Source organism: Petromyzon marinus, chromosome 31 (assembly GCF_048934315.1).
Source record: "Petromyzon marinus isolate PM22_M1 ecotype Great Lakes invasive population chromosome 31, UKy_Petmar_22M1.pri1.0, whole genome shotgun sequence".
Classification (NCBI taxonomy): domain Eukaryota; kingdom Metazoa; phylum Chordata; class Hyperoartia; order Petromyzontiformes; family Petromyzontidae; genus Petromyzon; species Petromyzon marinus.
Window position 1 is genome coordinate 15,237,137 of NC_133697.1, and position 17,929 is coordinate 15,255,065.

General features: G+C 51.7%; 1 protein-coding gene across 3 annotated transcripts in view; it reads left to right on the forward strand.

The window, feature by feature from the left end:
• The window catches only part of LOC116947904 (voltage-gated delayed rectifier potassium channel KCNH1), a 38,674-nt gene that overhangs the window by 13,297 nt on the left and 7,448 nt on the right, over nucleotides 1–17,929 (forward strand). For 2 of the 3 annotated variants that reach the window (XM_032964194.2, XM_032964191.2), the window contains 8 exons: nucleotides 735–841; nucleotides 3,807–3,935; nucleotides 5,820–5,938; nucleotides 8,515–8,907; nucleotides 9,552–9,578; nucleotides 12,554–12,733; nucleotides 14,213–14,453; nucleotides 16,939–17,138. In XM_032964194.2, the coding sequence (XP_032820085.1) occupies nucleotides 739–841; nucleotides 3,807–3,935; nucleotides 5,820–5,938; nucleotides 8,515–8,907; nucleotides 9,552–9,578; nucleotides 12,554–12,733; nucleotides 14,213–14,453; nucleotides 16,939–17,138 (1,392 nt within the window). In that variant the 5' untranslated portion in view covers nucleotides 735–738. The remainder of the gene's footprint in view (nucleotides 1–734; nucleotides 842–3,806; nucleotides 3,936–5,819; nucleotides 5,939–8,514; nucleotides 8,908–9,551; nucleotides 9,579–12,553; nucleotides 12,734–14,212; nucleotides 14,454–16,938; nucleotides 17,139–17,929) is intronic. The other variant, XM_032964193.2, reaches the window with a different exon arrangement.

Sequence of the window (17,929 nt, forward strand, 5' to 3'; positions counted from 1 at the left end):
AGTAATGTCTGTGCTACTATATGGATTAGAGAAGCTAAATTTCTATAGATATATAATCTGTACAACATGGAGGATATTGGTAATTAGGATATTGGTAATTTCTCAGCAGGATGCGTGAGCAAGTTGTAAGTTCTGAATGGAAAGTGATGCAAAAGAGCTCTAGACGCCAGCATTGGGCAGGTGACGAGACAGCCCTTGAAGTGGCCTCAATGGAGGTTTTCATCCGGATCTAAAGCCAGAGTGCGGATTTTGCAAGGATGTTGGAATGTGCAATCGGGAGTGGAGGCGAGAATTGTGAGGGCATCAACTATCATTGACTATGTTGCCCCCTTTGCCATGAGTTCTATCTCCGATGAAGATGCACGGGAGACATAAGCTGATTGGGCAGCTGGGTGTGAGTGTGACTATCCAACTGTCGGCGATGGCACCCGCGTTCGTTATTAATATTGTTGACAGGGAATCTTCGATTCTTCGACATCACTCAGACTCACACCGACCACGCGTTCGTTATTAATATTGACAGGGAATCTTCGATTATTCGACATCACTCAGACTCACACCGACCACAGACGTCGTGGAACCAAATTGTTGTTAGAGTGACGTTTCAATCTCTCTGTAAACACCTAGAGTCGGTAATTGATAGGAAGATCTGTGGATCCGATGGATTTCTCAGATAAAGATTTTTAATAATTGGATGCTGTGCATTTTTATGAAGCGCATCTGTGTCCTGGCAGCTTTATGTACGGGGACCTCACCGACAAGGAGACGATGGAGAAGGTGAAGCAGACGTTTGAAAACTATGAGTCCTGCTCCTTTGAGATCCTCATGTACAAGAAGAACCGTGAGTACTGTCTCCACACTCAGCACCACGATGAGTGAGCTCTCCACACTTTTGTCTCGTTTATGTTTGGTCTTTGCCCCAATGTTTTTTGTTTTTTACAAAAGTGCTAACGGTATCATGGCATGAGATGAAGTATCCCAGTGGATATTTCATAGAGCAGTGCATCATTTGGTGTCAGAAAACAGCCCACGGAAGCAGATACTCCATCTGATATCGCTTAAAGTAAATTCTGTCCACCCAGTACTGGGGAACACTTTCTCACCTTCCCTTCGACACTCAAATCGATATTTAGACAAACTAAAGACAGAACCACATTTAATGGGATAGTTTTTTTTTTCTTTTCTGGCAGTCATTGGTGGCTTGGCTAAGACCATCAACTTAGGATGCTCGTTGGCTGCCTGGATTCAAATCCAGGACGTCGGTGATGCCTGCTTGGCCCTCTGACCTCTGACCTTCCTGGCCACCTCTCGAGCATCGCTCTGGAGTTGTTCGGATTTTTTGTCATCAACCCTAAATTGCAAGGAAAACGCACATTCAGGCTTGAATGTTCTCATCGTATTTGACCGAGTGCAGCTGTCACCCGGTGAGAATCGAGACTCCCACGGAGCCAAGGGGAGCCTTCATTCTCTTTCACTCGCCCCTCGTTCTCATATCGCCCGTGTTAGCGTTCGCTCCACCGCAACGCCTCGCATTACGCACGTGACGCCTCGGCTGTGAGCACTCAGAGGCTGCGCTCCATTTAAATATTAACGTCAGATTATTTACGAGGTCTGAGGGCAACGTCCCTTCTGTGTAATTCCCCGCTCTCCTTTGCCCCACGTCGTCCAGCGTCGGAGACTTTCTCTCGTCGTGCACCAATATTTAATTTCTCAGAGCTGTACGTAAATTGACCACTCAAGGGGGCGTGTGCTCTGTCAAGCAGAGTGAGGTAAGATTAGCACGGTTGGCTACGTACGGTGAGAAAGAAGTTCTACGTACAGCCTGTTCTCCTGTAACGCGGTAGTTGCGTTCCTGAATATCACCGCATTATGTAAAATTCGCGTGATGATAAATCATGAATAAAATAGGGGAAAGCGCAGGCCGCGATAACGCGTGAGATGCGTACGCAGGCTGAACAAAGACCGAGGCACGTGGGTAGCATCTAGAAGCATCCAGCAGCATCCCGCCGCCTTGCGCGATGCTACGCCGAGGCAGCCGCACGACCGCTTATTCCGAATCGCGCGACGTAGTTCCGTTCACTCGATCGCGTCATGAAAATGCGGCGCTACAGGAGAACAGAGTGTAAATATGCGAGCAATGAGCATGAGTCGTCAAGCGCAGTTCAATCCCCGTTCCCCACACACGCGGTATGATTGCGATATCCGTGTGCAGTCTCGCCCGAGGCCACAATCAGGCCCGAGGCCCCTGCTTGATTTACTTCATCACCTCTCTTGCCGAGACCGCTGCGATTCTGGCAAATCTGCAAGTCTCTACGAGACACGCTGAGTCCTGGTTTTGGTTATGTAGACGCCGCTGAAGAGAATTAATTTACATGAATTTTTTTCATCTTCCAGAATTGTCAGGCAGGTTTTTTTCCTTAAGGATACGTCCCAGATCTTTGTATCTTAGAGGTGGCAACCGTAGCTTGTCGTGGCCTTGGAAACTACTGCAGCCCAGGCTGTCTCCCCTCTCCCATGGTGCCTGCGAATTCGTTTGAGTCGGAACTCCCTGCACCCTCTCTTTGGCTGCTCTCCTTACATAGCTTTTAGACGGATCTATCAATTAACCACGTTGTAAATTGCTCTGTAAATTGCTCTGTAAATGAAAGAACAATGAAGACGTAATGCACGAGAAACGTGGAGACGTGCGTGCTTGGAATGACGCTGAGAGGCAGAAAGGGGAACCCGAGTGAGAGACATCCAATCCACTGCTAACAATAACAGTGAGTGGATTATAAAGGACAGAAGGGATTGATGGCCAGTGCTCAAAAATGAAGATGGCATGGCAACTAAAGGAGCGCCTACGCTTAAGATTGTGTCCATCCGTGCGAATCTCCAATCACTTACTCTCCATGCTTTCTTGTGTATTCTTCAGCTTTTGTTCCAAGCCCTTGTCATGATCTAATTAAAACAAAATTTGATGACAACTGTGGACAGGACCGACCTCGCCTCCTTGCAGGACCGTTTTCGTCAAGAGCTGTTTCCATTTTACTTTATTCCCCTACGGCTGAACTCGTTTATAATGCACAAGCAAGGAGAGTCGATCCTAGACATCATCGATGGAGATGGATTGTGAGCGAGGTGGCTGTAGATGAGACGAGCCGTGTGGTTGGTTCCATTGTCCATGTAATGCTGCTGGAAATTAAAACGCCCCACGTGTGTATTTCCATTGCCTGGTTTTGCTAGTTTCCGTCGGCCCAGAGGGGTGGTATTGTATTCAATTCGAGGATAAGGCCACTCAGGGGATCCTCTGTATAGCAGCAGAGATAACCTCAGTGGCTCAGCTGTCAGCTCAGTGTCTCAATTCAGAAGTCCCCGCTGCGAGATTCTATCGGTCGGACAGACGAAATGGTACCACCGTAGGGGGACGGCTGATGCACTGGACGCGCATTCCAGTGGTCACTGGTTCAGGCTGGCCTCCCGGCGCGGCAGCTGAGAACCACGGTGCAAGTTTCTTCAATGGCCCCCTTCTCTGCCTGCACCATGGTAACACCGCAATTTGCCCATCGGCGGGTCACGTGTGGTGGGCCTCAAGTGTGGGTACTGCCACCTATTTCAAGATGTCTGGCCCACGTGATAACTTAGGCCACCACAGAGGAGCTCCTCTCTAGAGCTCCGTCTAACGAGGGCCTTTCCACCAGCAGTAGCGTGAACAAGCAATTGCAGGGCTGCACTTTTGTCTTTTATGTGTTTGAAAGGCAGGCGGGCGCACGTGCTCCTCCCGTGCTGATCTTCGTCTTGACCACCCCCCACCACCGCTCCCCCAGGCACTCCGCTGTGGTTCTACATGCAGATCGCTCCCATCCGTAACGAGCACGAGAAGGTGGTCCTCTTCCTCTGCACTTTCCGTGACATCACGGCCTTCAAGCAGCCCATAGAAGACGATTCCACAAAAGGTGGGGTTGCTGTACTGACATCGATTCACTGGGCAGTCGGATCTGTGTAAACGTGTCACCAAATTAACGGCGTTAAAATATTTCTAAGAATTATCCGTAGAGTGTTTGAGTATCATCCACTTGCAGGCAATGCAATCGTTGTTTGTTTAATTTTAACACTTATAAGTGTGATGAAGGTATGGAACGTATCCAAGATGACGTATGCTTGAGAGCGATGAAATCGATGAATGCGCAGATGCTGGGTGGATCTTTACGTAGTGAGAGGTGGCCGTGGCTCATCCAGCAGTGGATTTACAATGACTGATGAACATTTATTTTCAACCACTTAAAATATTAATAATTCACAGAGCCCTCTACCATTCCAGCGGTGAATGGAAACCTCACCACACTGTGTCGATCGTGGGTGCGTTTGACCATAATTCACCATAGAAACGTTGATGCGGGACAACCCCTCTTACAACGCAGGTCATTTTATCCTTCCCCCCCCCACACCGAAATAACATACAACCGTTTTAAAATACAATTTGACTGAAATGTCAGCCTAATTTTCTTCCAGGTTTATATCTAATTTCATCTTCACTAAGAACTGCAAATCCAAAGTCTGTGAATGTCACGGACAATGCTGTTCTGACAAAAGCACGTGTCATTCAGATAAGGAACGTGCCACTTACGACATTCATGGCGTGAAATGCGAATTCTGGTCGTTAACGCCTCTTTGTTGTTGTGTTGGAGAATGATCTGCGCGTTTTAGCATGCGGCTTGCTGATTTGCTGTGTATGAGGGATGCGTTTCAGAAACATGTTTTTGGATATCAGATTTTTGTATTTTTTTTAGACAATTAAAGGGGTTTTTTTTGCAAATCTTTCCATTTTCAGGTTTGAACCGATTAGATTTTAATATTTCGCCATTTGCGCGCAAAATGCCACGATTTGAAGAATGTTAAACGTTCATAAAAAAAACCTTTAACAAAAAGTTCCGTCACTAAAAATATAATTATAAGGTTAATATTTTCAACCAGCCCCCCCCCCCTTCATTAAGCAAAAACGCCTCTGTCAAAGCCCAAACGTTGGATTAGTCTTATTAAACTGTTGCTAAAATAATCATCCCAGCAGACAAAAGAGCAAGGCGAAAGCCTAATCCCTTGACAAAGAGATGTGAAAACAATACAAATGAGGCTTTGTGCGGCGAGTCGCTCACATGGGGCGAGGAGCGAAGTCCGGGCGTCTCTCCCCACACAGCCCTGTCCTCCGCCGTCACCTCGCGGCCGCGGCGGATCGCTCGCCGCGGAGTTCCCGCAGGCAGCTGATATATGCGTGTGTGTGTACCGTACGTTGAACTTCTTTCGTACCGTACGTGGCCAACCGCGCTAATCGGAGAGCGGAGACCGCGAAGCGACGTCGGCGAGCTATTTGCCCGCCGGGCGTCGGGATCGGCCTTTGTGACGTCGCCCGAGCGTGGGCGTGGCCGGCCGCCGCGTTGAGAGCGCTCGCGGGTGGCCTCGTGCTCGACGCGCCGCTCCGTGGGCGGCCGACAGAGTCGCCGATGGGCTGAGACGGGACCCGCACGGTGCCCGACTGCAGCGAGATTTATTCCGGACTCGCCGCGGCCGATTTTGGCGCCGTCCCTCCGGTACGCCGTCGTCGCGGCAGCCAAGGCGACGGCGTTCCCGCAGGCCGGTGGCGTCGCCACCTCCGCTGTCGGTGTCGCTCGAGTTGGTCTCGCGGTTGGCGGCATTAGGGGGTGCGTACGTATCGCTCCGTGGGGGTGCGTACGTATCGCGCCAATGGCACGCGGTGCCCGAGGCACACTCTGATGTTGTGCTCGCCACGCCGTGTCAGCTGTCGACTGTGCGTTTGGTGCGTTCTCGTTGTTGTTGCCGTTTAGGCTGGACCAAGTTTGCCCGGCTGACGCGCGCCCTCACCAACAGCCGCAGCGTCCTGCAGCAGCTGACGCCCAATGTGCACAAGGGGGAGAACGTGCACAAGCACTCGCGCCTCGCCGAGGTGAGCCCAGCGCGCCACAGACGAGCAGCATGAGAACAACTCGGCCATCGTCGCCGTCACCATCGACATCACCACCACCATCATCATCACCACCACCACCATCGTCACCACCACCATCGTCACCATCCTCACCACTACCATCATCACCATCATCACCACTACCATTATCATCACCACCATCATCACCATCACCACCACCATCATCACCATCATCACCACCACCATCATCATCACCACCACCATCACCACCACCATCATCACCATCATCACCACTACCATCATCATCACCACCACCATCATCACCATCATCACCACTACCATCATCATCACCACCACCATCACCACCACCATCATCACCATCATCACCACTACCATCATCATCACCACCATCACCACCACCATCATCACCATCATCACCACTACCATCATCATCACCACCATCGTCACCACCACCATCACCACCACCATCATCACCACCACCATCATCATCACCATCATCACCACCACCATCACCACCACCATCACCACCATCATCACCACTACCATCATCATCACCACCACCACCATCATCACCATCATCACCACCATCATCACCACTACCATCATCATCACCATCATCACCACTACCATCATCATCATCATCACCACCATCACCACCACCATCATCACCATCATCACCACTACCATCATCATCACCACCATCGTCACCACCACCATCACCACCACCATCATCACCATCATCACCACCACCATCATCATCACCATCATCACCACCACCATCACCACCACCATCACCACCATCATCACCACTACCATCATCATCACCACCACCATCACCACCACCATCATCACCATCATCACCACTACCATCATCATCACCATCATCACCACTACCATCATCATCACCACCATCACCACCACCATCATCACCATCATCACCACTACTATCATCATCACCACCACCATCATCACCATCATCACCACCACCACCATCATCACCACCATCGTCACCACCACCATCACCACCACCATCATCACCATCATCACCACTATCATCATCATCACCACCATCATCACCACCACCATCACCACCACCATCATCACTATCATAACCACCACCATCATCATCACCATCATCACCACCACCATCACCACCACCATCACCACCATCATCATCACCACCACCATCACCACCACCACCACCATCATCATCACCATCATCATCATCATCACCTTCATCACCACTACCATCATCACCACCACCATCACCACCATCATCACCATCATCACCACTACCATCATCATCACCACCACCATCATCACCACCACCATCATCACCACCACCATCACCACCACCATCATCACCACCATCATCACCATCATCACCACCACCATCATCATCACCATCATCACCACCACCATCACCACCATCATCATCACCACCACCATCACCACCACCACCATCACCATCATCATCACCATCATCATCACCATCATCATCACCACCACCATCATCACCTTCATCACCACTACCATCATCACCACCACCATCACCATCACCACCACCATCATCACCATCATCACCACCACCATCACCACCACCATCATCACCATCATCACCACTACCATCATCACCACCACCATCACCACCATCATCACCATCATCACCACTACCATCATCACCACTACCATCATCATCACCACCATCATCACCACCCTGCAACTCGCAGACGTCTAGGAACGGGAAAGGGTGAAGCTGCTCATCTGCCTCTTGACGACTGCGGGGGCTCTGGCTACGAGTTTTCTAATGCCGGCCGGCATGGGGGCATCGCCGACGCTTAGCCCGTGGCCACGTCCCCGTAAGTGCGCGCGTACACGCACAGCTCCTCTAACCTGGGTCGCCATGAGCGGGAGTAGACGGCGGAATGACCACGGACGTCACCAAACGTTGAACAGAGACGGTAAACGGCACATTCCTGGCAACGTCACGCATGATGATGGTCATGCGTGTTGGCAAAGATTGAGTTTTAATCATTGCACTCTGGCCTTACTTTGAACAATTGGTTTGAATGTGGTAAAAAAAATGATTTCAAACCAGACGCTGGTGGCTCTGCTGCTACACGTGGCTGCCTGTAGTCCAGCACTCCACAACGAAGGTTGGGGGATCTAGGCAACAAATTCGTGAAACTCGCTTCCCGTGGGCATCGCCATCTCAGCATTACAGTGAATTGCAGTCTAGCAAGCAGGTTAATCTCCGTCTGTTTGGGACTGAGTGTTGCCCACCTCACACCGTATGTTTTCTCCGGTAACTCCTGTTTCCTCCCACGTGTATAGAGCACTCGTCAGTGGAGTTGGTCATCCATCCCATTGTAGGACCACAGAGCTTGGGCAATTGCTGGCTCCATTCCTGGCCGCATTGCTGCTAGTCTGTGGTTTAATGTGCTTCTGTACAAAAAGCTGTTACATATTCCACCGCGTTTTGAGATGCAACTTGCACCAATGATGCTACGTAGAATAATTCCTATAAATTACAAGTACGTGCCTCGACATCCCCATTTTCCTCGTTTACTGTGTAGGTGCTTCAGCTGGGCTCGGACATCTTGCCTCAGTACAAGCAAGAGACACCCAAGACACCTCCACACATAATCCTTCACTACTGTGCCTTCAAAACCACTTGGGATTGGATTATCCTCATCCTCACCTTCTACACAGCCATAATGGTCCCCTATAACGTCTCGTTTAAGACCAAGCAAAACAACGTCGCCTGGCTGGTGGTGGACAGCGTGGTCGATGTCATATTCCTGGTGGACATCGTCTTGAACTTTCACACCACGTTCGTCGGGCCAGCCGGGGAGGTAATCTCCGACCCAAAGTTAATCCGCATGAACTACCTGAAGACGTGGTTTGTTATCGACCTGCTCTCCTGCCTGCCGTACGACATCATCAACGCCTTCGAGAACGTCGACGAGGTGGGTGGAGTAGTTCCCGCGTGCGGAGGGAGCGGTCGGGGGGTGGGGGGGGCCTGTAACGCCGTGTCCTCCGCTTCTCTCTACAGCCACGCATTTTACATTGGTTTACTTTTGCCGTGGTTGCGTTTTATAAATAAATAAAACATTGCTCTGCCCACTTATCCACGCCTCCACGTTCAACGACGGGAGGTGCCATCGAGAGCAGGCTACGTTTTGTGTGTGTGTGTGTGTTAAAGAATAAAAAAACCCAGTTAAACTGCTGTAAAACGAAAGGGACAACGCAATTATCTTGCTTTGTAAAGCGCGAAACATCGAGCGTCCCTATCCGACTCGCTCTACAGTTAATTTTCTCTATGCGGTCACGACTCTGCAGCTCCGATTAGCACGATTGTCTACGTACAGTGCGAAAGAAGTTTAACGTACGAGGCCACAAAAGCTGTTGCCCCGTGCCCCGTGCCGTGCACACGTCCAGTGGACGTTCGGGGACGTTACTTATCTTCTTTTATTTCTGCCTTTGCCGCCCCGTGTTGTTGTTGTTGTGGTTTCCTTCTTTATCTGTTTGTTTTCTGCTACCCGTGTTCCCTCCTCACGCTGCATGACTCGCTCCTTGCATGGCTGGACGACGCGATGTCGTGCCCGCGCAGAGCTGGAACGAGCGCGCCATCACGCGAGTACGCGCGGCGCACGCACGCTCCCACGCACGCACGCACGCACGCTCGCACAGCAGTGAACGCACCGCACCACCGCACCACCGCACCACCATGTGCCGTCGTCCTCGGGATGAGGAAACAAACGAGAGGGGATGGCTCCGTCCACCTCGCAGATCCAGCGGGTCCTGTAAGCGATGAGAGACCCTCACCGAAGCGTTGGCACGCGCGTGGGAGAAGCCCCACGTGGGGTTTCCCCCACGTGCTCCGGCCGCCATTTTCCCCCAACGATGCTGTCAAACGTGAATAGCGAGTGCTATCCTGCCGGAATGTATTGCTTTAATTACCACCTGGTCCTTTGTCCGAGTGTGGCCACATGTGGAACATTTCTTCTCTCAAACGCTCACGATGCATCTGGTCGCCACTCTTATTATCATTGTTATTCCGTTACCAGACAACAATTTGATAAGAGTGGAGCCCCGGGCGAGCGATTCATTGCTTCAACTCCTGAAGATGCCCGCAGTAGTGCGTGGCAAAAGCTTGATGGGAGGAGACGCTCATTGCTGGGCCTCCACGTATGTCACCCGTGCCTGCGGAATTACTATAAAAACTTTTTTTTATGTGACCAGGTAAGGCCCACTGAGCTATATAGATATTTTTCAGAAGCAACCTGGCCACAAAATGATAGCCTTCGTGCCGCGTGAGCACTAACTACGTCTACGAAGCCACGTTTCTAGCCTTACATCTTAAAATCGCTGTGATCTGTAAACAGTGTTACGAATTGACGATGAAACTGCTGCCAACGAGCAATTAAAATCATGTTAAATGCTACGTCTATGACTACGTGAGGTGAGCAGCACCGCAGCGTTTTGCGAGAATCAAAATCTTTCCTGGAAACGCCTTGGGCACAAATTGATGGTCTGAACCTTTCGTCTGACGGCGTCGTTCCCTCCGTCTCTACTCCGCAGCGTGGGCAATGCCGTGCTCTACACTGAGATTGCTGTCCACCAACCACGCTTCGTTCCTCATCTCCACAGTTTCATCACATTTCCTTCCGCGAGCGGAGTCAGTTGGTTGATTGTTAAGAGTGAAGATGTATTCCTTGTGGCGTAGCACTTTCTTGCATAAGTATTCACCTATCACCTAATCACACGGGATGCGCCCGGTGGCCAAAGCTAAGCAGAATTCAGCCTGGACAGAGCATGGTTGGGTGATGACCAGGCACAAACAGATTATCTTAGAATTCATTAAGAGCGGCTCACAATGCTTGTTCTGTCGTCCACACACGCTATTGCTTATTCGCAGTGTATCTTACAACGTGAAGTAATAACATTCAGCCCTTTAGCAATCCACTGCTGGATGACGGGCGACACGGGCCGAATCGGTCCCAATGGGGCTTGTGTGGTCACACTTCACCACGATGATGAGTGGCGGATGGTGAAGGGGTGGCCCATGACTGGATCGTAGGTCTCTCTCTCTCTCTCCACGGACGTTGGCTCGATTTGAGTACAGGTTGCCGCCGTGTTCACAACATCGTCCGTGAACCATCGCACTGCCTCTGCCACTGCCTCCGCTGCTGCTGCTTCACCCGTCATGCGAGCTGTTTTGATTTGCCGTATTCGTTTTTAAATGTGAGCGTTTTTCTTTTCAGAATTCACATTCAAGCGAACAGGGTTCTTTGTTTTGGCTGCACATGTCTCCCCATGGCAGTGCAGTCCTTACACTTGTGTGAAAATCTAGGCAATGGCCTATTTTATTTTAGGAGTCTACCCCACACAACAATATTATTATTATTATTGTCAGTGGTTGATGACATTGGGCGATATTTAGTTAAACTACGGATGACAAGGAGCCACCAGGGGTGCCTTACTACTACCGTGTTGCCGGGTATTATCATCAGGGTGCTCGGAGCATCCGGTTGGCCATCGGAGGTGTCAGCTGACGGGAATTACAGAAGCCACAGATCATTTAACTCATATCTATAGATTAGTTACAAGAGGTTTTTTTATATATATCGAAATCTTTCCTGGATCTGCTCTTTCTAAACTATTTTCCGTGGTGGTTGGGTAGCTCAGAGGGGTCAAGCACTATTCTATTTTAAGCACTCAGCTGGCAATTCTGATATCCTGAGGTAAAACCCGGCCAACCACCCGTGATTTAACTGGGTTTCTCGAGTCTATGATGCCCGGCGGTCTCCGCCCAGTCGCCAATGATTACACCAAACACCCACCGTATTAAAACGTGATTATTCACATCGTTTGGATGAACTCCGGCTCTTGAGCATTAGCTCGTTGGTTTGAAAAAAAAACAGTCGATCTACGACAGCGTAACGAAGTAGCAGCTCTTCACGATCAGCCCATCTGCTGTTGTGCTGGGGACGCTACACCTGGTTGTAATTCTGCGTTCAAAGTCCAAGCTGAATGCTCCCAAGCAGTTGCTGCAGGCGGCCAGGACAGATTCCTGTAGCTCACCGCTGACCTTTCACTGATTCGCTGATTTTGAGGCCCTGTCAGCTTCAATGTGAGACTCGTTCTCTCATTGTCTCTGCCGAGCCAACGCAAGCAGCACATCCAGTTTCTATTCAGCCCGTGCATCTTTCTCACGATCATAACGCTTGACACTTCTTTCTCTACTCACTAATCTTGCAACTCACACGTCATGTTGCCAAGGATGCCTCCAAGACAAAGCGTCTGCCTATTCACCGGTGCGCAGGTCTTCTGGGTGGCGCCGCGTATCTCCCCGTTGTCCATTCCGGTCGTGCCGCGCTATTCACGACGTCCGGCGTTCCGTTCCGCACGCTCCGAGCTCCTCCGAATTCAGTTCCTCGCAAAGCTCCCGGCGCTGTCGGGCAGAACGTCGGACACCGTGCCGAGCGACACACGCGGAAACCCGCCCGAACACGCGTCGGGGAAGTTGTCCGGGCCGCCCAGACCCGGGGCCCCTTCGGGTCGAGGTCTCCCTCCCGGCTCCTCGACGCGTGGCCGCGTGTCGCACCGCAGGGCATCAGCAGCTTGTTCAGCTCCCTCAAGGTGGTGCGCCTGCTGCGGCTGGGCCGCGTCGCGCGCAAGCTCGACCACTACATCGAGTACGGCGCCGCCGTGCTCGTGCTGCTCGTGTGCGTGTTCGGCCTCGCCGCGCACTGGCTCGCCTGCATCTGGTACAGCATCGGCGACTACGAGGTGCGTCCACGCCGGGTTGAGCCGCTCTCTGCCGGGACCGCGCCTGCGCGACGCGTCGTCCGTGTTACCGGAGCGAGCCGGGACCACGCGTGCGCGACACCTCGTGTGTCCGTGTTTGCCGAGCGAGCGCGTTCTTGCATGCTTGGCTGTGCTTCGCGAAGTCGTCACCCGTTGACGGAAATAGCGATAACTTACGTGCCGGGCCCGGTGTAGCCAGCCGTGCTAATTGGAGGTGTGGAGAAGCGGCGTTCGTGGCTGGCTCCCCTCCTCCGCTCTCCACGCCGATGGCCCGATGGCTTTACTCAATCGTATGCTTTAGCACTGAGCCTTTTTCCACGACAGCTTGATAGCCTGCGCTGCTTAGCGAGAGACTACGGAATGAGGGAAAACCGGTGGGTTCATCGTCGAGACGTCGTGTTTGGTTTCATAGACGTTGCACGCAAGAATGGAGGTTAAAAAATAATAATGTCAAAAGGTTTAATTGTTGAATTAAAATTTTTTCTCTCACGTTCGGAAAAGTTGCAGGAAATACGACTTGATTACAATGTGGCATTTATGTGTGGAATGTCGCGTGTTTATCTCTCCCACCTCGTGTGAATTCTGTAAAATGTACACGTCTGTGTTTATAACCACGGCCGCTCTCTACTTTCCGAAGCGTTAAAATAACAGACGTATATATTCTTGAATTTAAGTTTTTCTACAGAGGTTCTGAAAATATATTTAATAATGGGCTTGTACATACAATGGGCCTGTACATCGTCGTGGGCAGCTACCTCTAGACAAGGAGGATTCTGGGGGGGAAAAACAGGACAGGTAGAAACCCCGTCCTGGAGTTGATGGATCACAAAAGATTTGTGAAACCTTCCAAACCTTGTAGTTTGCTAGATTGCCAGGAGATTTACGGACAGCTGATGAGTATACGTGAATTCGTGAAAGAGTGCCTTATGCTCTTTGATATCAATATAACCGCAGCTTCAACGCGTACGAATGACGCGCAGGTGTTCTCCATTCAAGGCAGGTGAGGGTGCATCATACGCGGCGTTACATTTCCTTATGGGCCGGTTACAAATCAAGCGCAGGAGGGTAACGGGTCACACTTCGTCTTCATTAGCCAGTCAACGTGAAAGTGCACCTCCCCCTTAACCCTCTACAGTTGGATCCACTGCCTTGAGCTGTCCCCACTGCACGGGAGGCGCGGCGCAAATTACAAACAGCGACGCTCCGCCGTCTTCTCCGATAGCAACACAGCCGCCATTCGCCACCGAGTGACAAACGTCACCACGGCGCCCGTGCCAGGCCAGGTGCACTTTGAGGGAGGTCACGGGACAGACCCAGCAGGTGCCATGGGCTGGCTGACTGAGATGACCGGCTGATGCGCCAGTTGTGCCCCCTACAGTGCTGACTTGCCGCGTTTTAGCCGCTGTGTTCCCCTAAACCCCCCCCCCCCCACCCTAATCAACGGCGGCGATGCGCGCGCAGGTGATCGACGAGGCGACGAACCTCATCCGCAAACACTCGTGGCTCTACCAGCTGGGCGAGACGATCGGCACACCGTACCACTTCAACGGCACCCAGTGGGAGGGCGGCCCCAGCAAGGACGCTGTCTACATCTCCTCGCTCTACTTCACCATGACGAGCCTCACCAGCATCGGCTTCGGCAACATCGCGCCCACCACCGACGGGGAGAAGATCTTCGCCGTCGCCATGATGATGATCGGATGTGAGTTGGAGCTGCCGTCCTCGTCTTCACCACCCCCCCCCCCCGCACACAACGACCGATCGTCACCGTCCACTGCGCTGACCCAGCACTGTAGCGTGACCTTTGTTTAAAGACGGAGGTGGGGGCATACAGTAACCCGGGGGTTGGGGGGGGGGGGGTGCGCGACCCGGTCAATGTTAAATCTTAAACAAAAGAGAAAGGCGAAGGGTTTAGAACGGGAGGGCCGAGCCGTGAGCGGTGCTTCAGGGGGCCACCGCATCACGCATCGCGCGTGGCGGCCAGCACGTGCGTCGTCAGCATCTGCAGCTCGAGCGCAACTCATCAGCGGCTGGGTGTGGGTGCCACGGCCTGACCGGTGCTGCGGGGTCAGCAGTGTCGCCATGCGTGAGCCGTTGCTTTACAGCCCTGCTTATCCCTGCTCAAAACCCACAAAGGAGGCGGATAGCAGCTGTTCTCTACGAATTAGATCTCAAAACCCGGTATCTGTGTGTGCCCAGGCCCTTCGTGTTTGCTCAAAGTCATCGCCTATCTCTGCGAATACAGCGGGGAGCTAGAGCTTATACCGCTATATATCTGGACCGTGCGATGCAGCACAACAGTAATGACATGCACTATTTTATATTGCCTTTGAGACGCCGTATTTTTACACCTTGGATGTAATTGGTTTTTCGAAAAGCAGGTTTATTTACAGGGGCGGAATCAAAATGGAAACGGCGTGCGGTATTCTGACGGTAAACTATCTTTGCGTTTTATCAACCTAATTACAGGGATATATATATATAATGTGTGTGCGCATTTGCATTCAATTTGGCGCCTACACGGCGCGGTGTCCTAATCGCCTCACGAGCATTCAAATCGCGAAAATAACTTCTCGTCAGGAGGAAACGTCTGACAGGATAGAGGGGGTGTGGGTGGGGGAAGAGAGAGCATGGAGACATTAGAGAGCTGCGAGTCAGGAGTCAAAGCGAGGCCAGGGACAGACGCTCGTGCGCCGCCTCACGAGCGTCTGTCCCTGGCCTCGCTTTGACGGCTGGGGGAGATGTCAAGGGGAGAGCGGACGAACCCCACGACCTCCCGGTTCTCATGCCGAGTGTGATCGCCGTCTACGCCGCGGTGCCACCGTCGCTATTCCTACGCCGCCGTTCCGCCCGGGGTTGTTTTTCTTTTCGCTTGGAAAATCGATGCCATTTAAGGTGGTTGGCGGGCGGAAGTTCACTCGGTATAAATTATAAATGAAATGAAGCGGGCTGCCCTTGCGATGGGCTTACAGCGTATTCGATAAACCAAGAATGAGCATCTGGCCGAGGCCAATGGTTGGCGCACCATCAAGTGGCAGAGACTCGGAGAGCCGTGGCACACGCACGCGTCAGAGCCGGCGTGCGCCACGAGTTTGCTGCTCCGCTGCCCAGAGCACGATGCAAAGCCACATAAGCAGATTAATGTCTTTTTTTAAATCTCGTAAACATGACGAGTAGAAAAATAACTAAAATTAATTTTAAAAAACATTTCCATCGTGCAAACGCGTTTATGAAATTAACGAGGTTCAGGGAACAAGTTTCATTTTCGTGCTGCAAATACACACACACACGTGAACTACACATGAGCTACACACGTGAACCACACATGAACTACACACGTGAAATAAGTGTGTTGTACTTCCCCGGACGTACGGTGTGAAAGAAGTTCAATGTACGTACACACGTATCTGAACTACACGCGAACTACACACGTGAAACACACACACAATCGAGCAGAAAGGACCTTAGCAGCGTCTTCTCTCCCCAATTTTGCCGGGACGTCATCCGGGGTCACGGACGCGCGGGAGAGGAGCGGGCGAGTTGGCGTGGAGCAAACACGCCGGCGTCCTCGTTAGGGTCGCGTTCGTGTCACCGAATGTTTATATCCGTTACTGCCCTCCCATATCGCGCAGTGTATACAGCACGTCTCATTAAATACGGATCCGGTAGGGCTGACCGCGCTGGGCTTTCGCCTGATGTGTTTACTCCTCTCGGCGGACGGAACGTTCCGTGATCATTTTAAAACTTTGTCATTAAATGCAAATGAGATGCGTACACAAGTTGAACCTGCCGGAACGTGCGCTCTTGCTCGCTGTGGATTGACTATTTTGAAAGCCCCTATATAGGGTGAAGGTTTCACCCTCTGCAGGGTGAAGGTCGCACCCCTATGTTAGGGGTGAAGGTTTCACCCGTAGGCTCTACGAGTGGCACGACTGCTGTGTCTGTTTTCGCGGTTGTGCTGTGCGGCTCCGAGATCCGGTTTCCAGTTGTGCTGACATTTCAGTCCATTACCTGAAGAAGCTCTCAGCACGTGAAGCGAAACGTCAGACCTCGTGCCTAACAACACGAGGCATACATAACCCAAACGTGCATCGGACAGATACACGTGACATCGTTATTACTACTCTTTCTTGTAAGAAGAAAGCAATTGTGTTAACGTTGCGAAATGCCTCGTTTCATCCGAACAGCGCTCCTGTACGCGACCATCTTTGGCAACGTGACCACGATCTTCCAGCAGATGTACGCCAACACCAATCGCTATCACGAGATGCTCAACAGCGTCAGGGACTTCTTGAAGCTCTACCAGGTGCCCAAGGGGCTGAGCGAGCGCGTCATGGACTACATTGTGTCCACCTGGTCTATGTCCAAGGGCATTGACACTGAGAAGGTATGTCACCACGACGTGTGTGCCCAATGGTGAGAGCGGGTTCTATCAATAATTCACCAGCAGTAATTACTTTTAGGGCCCCCATCTACCAGTGTCTTCAAATTCACAGTACGGTTAATTAAAATAGTGTCGTGTTTGTTCGTCTAGCTCCGTGCGTGACTACAGGCCTCCCACAGCGGTTGTAGGTGTTGTCCATTATTGAGCGGGGCATAGCTAGACACGCTGGCGCCTGGCCCAAGGTGGCATCCACGCGCGGCCACCCGCTGCTACTGCTGCTGCTGCCCACGCCACTGTGGGCGGCGTGGCCAGCAGCAGCCACCAACTCCTCTGAGCCGCCACCGCCGGCTTCGTTTCTACCGCGTCAGCTCCACCGTGGCGCAACGCTGGACCACGATGATGTCACAGGGCTGCTCATGAAGCCACTTCAGCGGACCCCTTTATCCACGTGTTACGCGCATTTTCTATGCTCTGTAAAGGCCATATAATTTTTCCTCGTGTCAACCCGAATTCAGGATGCTGCCGTGTTTTGTTAGTGCGGTCATCGGCGACTAAGCCGAGACCATCGCCTCGCTGCGCCACCTTGGGAAGCTGACCGCAGGCGGCGCTCGGACTTGCCCACTCGCCCCCTGGACCAACACCTCCACAATCGCCATTTGTGGGGATGTTATGTTCAAACAATCTTGTTGGATACATAAACAAATTGAACTAGATTTGTTCACAGCATTGGCAGTTGTGTCAAAGTAAAAATACCAAAAGAACTTGCCGTGTTCATGAATAACATTTCCTTACCA